Genomic DNA, 7,848 nt, shown 5'->3' with positions numbered 1-7,848 from the left:
TTATTGAAGAGGCTGTCTTTTCTCCTTTGTATGTTCTTGCCTCCTTTATCAAAGATAAGGTGACCGTATGTGCGTGGGTTTATCTCTGGGCTTTCTATCCTGTTCCATTGATCTATATTTCGTTTTCTTTGTGCCAGTACCATACTGTGTTGATTACGGCAGCTTTGTAGTATAGTCTGAAGTCAGGGAGCTTTATTCCTCCAGCTCCGATTTTCCTTCTCCTGGATCTTCCCAGACCGGGGCACGAACCTGTGTCCCCTGCATCGGCAGGCGGACTCTCAACCACTGCGCCACCAGGGAAGCCCCTTTTTCATTTATTTCTGATCTGATCTTTATGATTTCTTTCCTTCTGCTGACTTTGGGGTTTTTTTGTTCTACTTTCTGTAATTGCTTTAGGTGTAAGGATAGGTTGTTTATTTGAGATGTTTCTTGTTTCTTAAGGTAGGATTGTATTGCTATAAACTTCCCTCTTAGAACTGCTTTTGCTGCATCCCATAGGTTTTGGGTCGTCGTGTTTTCATTGTCATTTGTTTGTAGGTATTTTTTGATTTCCACTTTGATTTCTTCAGTGATCTCTTGGTTATTAAGTAGTGTATTGTTTAGCCTCCATGTGTTTGTATTTTTTACAGGTTTTTTCCTATTATTGATATCTAGTCTCATAGCGTTGTGGTCAGAAAGATACTTGATACGATTTCAATTTTCTTAAATTTACAAAGGCTTGATGTGTGACCCACATCAAGACCACATCATGGTCTATCCTGGAGAATGTTCCATGAGCCCTTGAGAAGAAAGTGTATTCTGTTGTTTTTCAATGGAATGTCCAATAAATATCAATTAAGTCCATCTTGTTTAATGTATCATTTAAAGCTTGTGTTTCCTTATTTATTTTCATTTTGGATGATCTGTCCATTGGTGAAAGTGGGGTGTTAAAGTCCCCTACTCTGATTGTGTTACTGTCCATTTCCCCTTTTATGGCTGTTAGTATTTGCCTTATGTATTGAGGTGCTCCTATGTTGGGTGCATAAATATTTACAATTGTTATATCTTCTTCTTGGATCGATCCCTTGATCATTATGTAGTGTCCTTCTTTGTCTCTTGTAATAGTCTTTGTTTTAAAGTCTATTTTTTCTGATATGAGAATTGCTACTCCAGCTTTCTTTTGATTTCCATTTGCATGGAATATCTTTTTCCATCCCCTCACTCTCAGTCTGTATGTGTCCCTCGGTCTGAAGTGGGTCTCTTGTAGACAGCATATACACCGGTCTTTTTTTTTTAAATTATTTTTTTCTTTTGCGATACGCGGGCCTCTCGCTGTTGTGGCCTCTCCCGTTGCGGAGCACAGGCTCCGGATGCACAGGCTCAGCGGCCGTGGCTCATGGACCCACCCAGCCACTCCGCGGCATGTGGGATCTTCCCGGACCAGGGCACGAACCCGTGTCCCCTGCATCGGCAGGCTGACTCTCAACCACTGTGCCACCAGGGAAGCCCCCAGTCTTTTTTTTTTTATCCATTCAGCCTATGTCTTTTAGTTGGAGTATTTAATCCATTTACATTTAAGGTAATTATCGATATGTATGTTCCTATTACCATTTTCTTAATTGTTTTGGGTTTGTTATTGTAGGTCTTTTCCTTCTCTTGTGTTTCCTGCCTAGAGAAGTTCCTTTAACATTTGTTGTAAAGCTGGTGTGGTAGTGCTGAGTTGTCTTAGCTCTTGCTTCTCTGTAAAGGTTTTAATTTCTCTGTCAAATCTGAATGAGATCCTGCTGGGTAGAGTAATCTTGGTTGTAGGTTTTTCCCCTTCATCACTTTAAATATGTCCTGCCAGTCCCTTCTGGCTTGGAGAATGTCTGCTGAAAGATCAGCTGTTAACTTTATGGGGATTCCCTTGTATGTTATTTGTTGTTTTTCCCTTGCTGCTTTTAGTATTTGGTCTTTGTATTTAATTTTTGATAGTTTGATTAATATGTGTCTTGATGAATATGTGTTTCTCCTTGGATTTATCCTGTATGGACTCTCTGTGCTTCCTGGACTTGATTAACTATTTCCTTTCCCGTATTAGGGAAGTTTGCAACTATAATCTCTTCAAGTATTTTCTCAGTTCCTTTCTTTTTCTGTTCTTCTTCTGGGACACCTATAATTCGAATATTGGTGTGTTTAATGTTGTCTCAGAGGTCTCTGAGACTGTCCTCAATTCTTTTCATTTTTTTTTTTCTTTGTTCGGCTCTGCAGTAGTTATTTCCACTATTTTATCTTCCAGGTCACTTATCTGTTATTCTGCCTCAGTTATTCTGCTATTGATCCCTTCTAGAGAATTTTTAATTTCATTTATTGTGTTGTTCATCACTGTTTGTTTGCTCTTTAGTTCTTCTAGGTCCTTGTTAAAGTTTCTTGTATTTTCTCCATTCTATTTCCAAGATTTTGGATCCTCTCTCCTATCATTATTCTGAATTCTTTTTCAGGTAGACTGCCTATTTCCTCTTCATTTGTTTGGTCTGGTCGGTTCTTACCTTGCTCCTTCATCTGCTGTGTGTTTCTCTGTCTTCTCATTTTGCTTAACCTACTGTTTTTGGGGTCTCCTTTTCGCCGGCTGCAGGTTCGTAGTTCCCGTTGTTTTTGGTGTCTGCCCCCAGTGGCTAAGGTTGGTTCAGTGGATTGTGTAGGCTTCCTGGTGGAGGGCACTAGTGCCTGTGTTCTGGTGGATGAGGCTGGATCTTGTCTTTCTGGTGGGCAGGTCCACGTCTGGTGGTGTGTTTTGGGGTGTCTGTGGCCTTATTATGATTTTAGGCAGCCTCTCTGCTAATGGGTGGGGTTGTGTTCCTGTCTTGCTAGCTGTTTGGCATAGGGTGTCCAGCACTGGAGCTTGCTGGTCTTTGATTGGAGCTGGGTCTTGGCATTGAGATGGAGATCTCTGGGAGATTTTTGCTGTTTGATATTACGTGGAGCTGGGAGGTCTCTTGTGGGCCAGTGTCCTGAACTTGGCTCTCCCACTACAGAGGCTCAGCCCTGACGCCTGGCTGGAGCACCAAGAGCCTGTCTTCCACATGGAAGTTGCAGGTATATTGCCTGTCTCAAAAAATATCTTCTGGAAGAAGATCTTCAGGAGAAAGTCTTCTAGTCATGCACTTAAATCACTTTTTTAAATTCCATAAGACATCTTCTTAGTAGAATAGGCCAGTATCCATTTTTTAAGTGCTACGGATTACAATGGGAGTTCCATCTTTATATTCCATACACTATTGGAGGCCTGAGTAGTGGAAGTTGTGGACCCGTGTTCAGGGCCGGCTGAGGTCTCCAGTCTCAGAAGGGAACCGCTGAAAAGGCACAGATGGCACCTGCCACCTTCAGACCAGTCCCAACTTCAGGTTAGGTAGCGGTAAACTCAGTAGCTGTAGCAGGACCTTCTTGGCAGCAGCCAGCTCTTCCTTCACGACCTCCCCAGTGTCTTCCCATCCTGAAGTCTTGATTGAAGATGCCGTGTTTGGAAAAGCCAGGAGGGGAGATCATTTGTCTATTCATTTTAGTCTTAATGTCTCTGGTCTAAACGTGCGTTCAAGCAGACCATGTTTTATGTCGGTTCTTCCTAGAACGGCCTGGAGAACCACGTTCTGGAGGGGCTGGTAGGATTCTGTGTTTGGTCTGGGACTGTCCAGGGCAAGTTACTGATGAGAACCAAACCCATGGTTTCATTTGAGAATCAGTTAATGATCAAACTGAGAACGAACAGTCCAGCTTACACTCCGAGGTTCGGGGTTACGTGGGAGGTGGGCGTCTGTAGTCAAACCACTGTCTTTGCTTTTTATTCATTGTTGTTCCTCGAGTCACCAATTATGGGTGATGTATCCTTAAAAATTGGCCAGTGCCAGCCGCTCCCCATCTGTAGGCCTGTCCTTGGAGGAGGTTTTGGGCAGAGAGGATGACTCCTGTGGTTGATAGCATCTTATAGCAATCTTTTCAGATACCCTGACTTGGGGCACACGTATTTGTGAGGCCCCTGATTGAGCTTGGGCACTGGGCTATCTCAAGGAAGCAAGGTACCAAACTGGCTCTGTTACCTTGAAGGGAATATATATCATGCCCTATTTACTGCAGTAGATATGATTGTATTCATTTTAGGGGAATTGAGGTGCTGTGGTGAAGCACTTCAGCCAAGCAAATCCAAGTAGTTGTGAGGGATGGCCCTCGTTCCTCTCAGACTCTTTTTAGATGACCTTTCATCAGTGGGTCCCTTGAGTCTGATTATAATATCCCAGTTTCTTCAGTTTAAATAGTTTAAGATAACGGAGAAGCATCACCCCAGAAAGGCTATTATTTTATACACTTTATTTTAAATTAATTTTTGAGTTTTGAAAGGTTACAAAAATAGGATATTTTTTGTTGTCATTGTAACTAACACCCATGCATCCACATTTCCCTACTATCCCCAAATGATAGAAACTAAGAGGTTTTATAGTCAGAACCTTCTTACGTAACAGGGTGTTATATTTGGGTGTTAGCACGATAGGTGATATTATTATAAGTTCTGTATATTCACAAGCCTGTTGGTGTTTTTGCAGCATTTTCAACTCAAGAATGATTTGCTTTCAGTAACTGTGGCCTGTGCCTTTTCCCCTTAAGACAAAATTTAGAGATAATTTCAAAATGTGTTATCATATTTTTAAAGTGACATAAATCAACAAAAACCCCAATGTCCTTGGTGTGGTTGAGGAGGTAAGATTTCTGTATTTGCCCCAAATTGACAAGTGTTTTTATTTTATTTTATTTTATTTTATTTTTAATATTTATTTATTTATTTATTCGGCTGCACTGGGTCCTAGTTGTGGCACGTGTGATCAGCATGCAGGATCTTCGTTGTGGTGTGCGGGATCTTTAGTTACGGCATGTGAACTCTTAGTTGCGGCATGTGGGATCTAGTTTCCTGACCAGGGATCGAACCCGGGCCCCCTGCATTGGGAGCGTGGAGTCTTAGCCACTGGACCACCAGGGAAGTCCCTGACAGGTGTTTTTAAAATGTAAAGTATAAAGAGAGAGTTCCAGAGAATGGTGTTCCCCAGGGCGAGGGCAGAGTCTTGGCTTTCACCAGATTTGAATTGTGGCTTTGCCGCTGTCTGATGGACCTCACTTTCCTAATGGTGTCATCCCAGTGATATTGACAATGTGCTGGTTGTTCCTGGTCCAGAGATGACCCAGGTAAGGCGCCTCACCCAGCGTCTCCTGCTCCAGGTGGCGTCCCAGGTGGCGGGCGGGTCCCAGCTCTGTTCTGTTTCAGGCAGGAGGCCTCAGACCAGGGCTGCAGACCTTGGTGCAACACTCAGTAGCAGGGCCTGGGTGACACTGCTTCTTTGCAAAATGCTTTTGATGCTGCCCAGGGAGTAAAGATTTTGAAGCAAAGAAGGACGTTTCCCCTCCTTTCGTTAGTGGATGTCTTTAGTGGGTCAAAAGAGGCATGAAAGTAATGACCATTAAATAGATAAAATGACAATTCTATCAGTGGTTTTGAAAATAGAAATGTGAAAACAGCCAAATGATGATCACCTTCCCCATAAAACTGGCTATAGCGGTTCCAGGAACATTTAACGTTGGAAACAAAGCCCTTTGTTTTTAAGTTTTTACTTTTACAGTGAGTTAACATCCTGTCTCCCCCTTATCTACAGGTTGCTTTTGGGGGCAGACACTGCACCCTCTCCCTCCCATGTTCTATTTCTTCTACGCAAAGGCTTGGCCCCGAGGCAGTGGAACTGGGTAGCTGCGACTCCCACTTGGGTGCATTTTGGGGAGAGACTAATTGATATTAAATTCACAATTACTTATCAGCAGGGATATTGACTTTTTCTTTAAAAAAAAGTATGTTATAAAGAGTTGTGTTTGTTTGCTCTTGCTTTAATTGTGAAAACCGTTACTCAGTTTCTAAATTTCTAAAATTAGTTTTAGTTCTCTAAAATTAGAGGAGGAGATACCGTATCTGTGCATTTCCTAGAATAGTTCAAATACGCTTTCAAGCCCATGGGCTTTACGTGTGTATATGTATTGTTCCTGAAAATCAAATTTACATTTTCTGATATTATGAAACTGGCTTTGTCAGTGCCCGCGATTCTGGCTTTGATGTTGGAAGGAGTACAGAGGATAAAGGCAGATGAGAGTGTTGGGATGATGTCTGACTCCCCTTGTTCTGTGCGCTCACACGTAAATGCCTTCCAAATCTTGTCGTTACTCTGGTGACATTAGCAAAAGCTGGAGTTCTCTATTTGTTAGAGCTTAGCACAGTGCCTGCTGGAGAAATAGACCAACTGATGATCTACTGAATCAGTACGTCGTGCCAGTGCTGACATACTTGGACGTGCGTGGTGTCTGCTGATTCGGAATTGCCACTGCCACCCAGATCGTCGGCATCTGGGGAGAACATCTGTCTCCTTGCACCGTGTTCCTAGTAGACATGGATTACAGCTGAGAGGCAGGAGAATCTGCTGAAAAGAGTGCCATTCGGGGTTTATTAAGAATAAAAGTGGGCTTCCCTGGTGGCGCAGTGGTTGAGAGTCCGTCCGCCTGCCGATGCAGGGGACGCGGGTTCGTGCCCTGGTCCTGGAGGATCCCACATGCCGTGGAGCGGCTGGGCCCATGAGCCATGGCCGCTGAGCCTGCGCGTCCGAAGCCTGTGCTCCGCAACGGGAGAGGCCACAACAGTGAGAGGCCCGCGTACCGAAAAAAAAAAAAAAAAAAGAATAAAAGCAACATTACCACAGCCACTGCTTATTGACCACAGTCTTGCATCGTGGGCATCGCGTGGAGTATGTTATTACTTGAGTCCTCCTGCATCTCAGTGCTCCCTTGCCCTGTAAACTTGTGGTCTTAAGTAAAGCATGTGGACTTTCTGGACCGATATGCCCACTGCTTTCAAACGGGCATGGTTTCTCACTGATGTTTGTAGAAGAGCTCCGTGAGATTAAAGGCTTTCCTGTTTTTATGGCAACAGCACATTTTCGACATTCTAAAGCCTAGAAGCACATATTCGGCTGCTATCTTGGTCCTGGGAGTGGTTGTCTTTCAAGGGCCAGAGAGTATTTTCACATATCAACTGTACAAAGTATAGGCATGAGGGTGCCTTACTGTGATGACCCTGCTCTTTTTATTTTAATATTAAAACTTGGAAAGTGGAGATGATGCTGTTTTCAGTGAGGGTGGGGGTGGTCATAGATGTTTTCCCCTGGGAAGTGACGTACAAGGTCTTATTAAGAGTTGCTCCTTGTGGAGTGTGTACTTTGTGGGGGGTGGAGTAGGAGGAATCTCAGGAACTTTCCTTATACTTTTTCCTTCTGTTCATTTCTAGTCTTTATAACCTGGCTTCACTGGAACTGAGAGAGAATCTTCTTACGTATCTCCCTGAGTGAGTCTCTGGGGAAAAGGAGAGGGGGTTATGTACTGAATGAACTTCTTGAAGCATTAAAAAAAAAAAAAAGTACTACAGTATCTTGTCAAAAAGAAATTCTGTGTCTTTTGGAAAATTTGAGAGATGCCAGCCTTCTCTCAATAGTCCTTCCTGTGCAATAATTATGACCATAAAATCCAGATGTATCTTATTTTGGGAAACTAGTCCAAGTGAGGAATGCCGTACTGCTCAGCATTTCTAAGTCCTAAGAGCTCCCTCCCTTTGTTTTTTTTTTTTTTTTTTAATAGCTCTCTAACCCAGCTACGGAGACTAGAAGAACTTGATTTAGGAAACAATGAAATATATAATTTGGTAAGTCTGTACTGAAGAGAGATTTGAATTTCACCTTGTCCTTAGTCACGATCACAAAATATCTGGGGGGAGATCTGTAGGGATGCTTGTAAGCCAGTGTTTCCACGGATACAGCT

General features: G+C 43.0%; 1 protein-coding gene across 1 annotated transcript in view; it reads left to right on the top strand.

Moving 5' to 3' along the window:
- The window catches only part of LRRC1 (leucine rich repeat containing 1), a 78,804-nt gene that overhangs the window by 42,918 nt on the left and 28,038 nt on the right, over positions 1 to 7,848 (top strand). Inside the window, exons 4-5 of the mRNA XM_024766263.1 lie at positions 7,322 to 7,378; positions 7,669 to 7,732. Coding sequence (XP_024622031.1) covers positions 7,322 to 7,378; positions 7,669 to 7,732 — 121 coding nt within the window. The remainder of the gene's footprint in view (positions 1 to 7,321; positions 7,379 to 7,668; positions 7,733 to 7,848) is intronic.

Source organism: Neophocaena asiaeorientalis, unplaced genomic scaffold, assembly GCF_003031525.2.
Source record: "Neophocaena asiaeorientalis asiaeorientalis breed wild unplaced genomic scaffold, Neophocaena_asiaeorientalis_V1.1 scaffold46, whole genome shotgun sequence".
In the NCBI taxonomy this organism is placed as follows: domain Eukaryota; kingdom Metazoa; phylum Chordata; class Mammalia; order Artiodactyla; family Phocoenidae; genus Neophocaena; species Neophocaena asiaeorientalis.
Note: the sequence above shows the minus strand (reverse complement) of the source record. Positions and strands in the feature narration are given on the sequence as shown.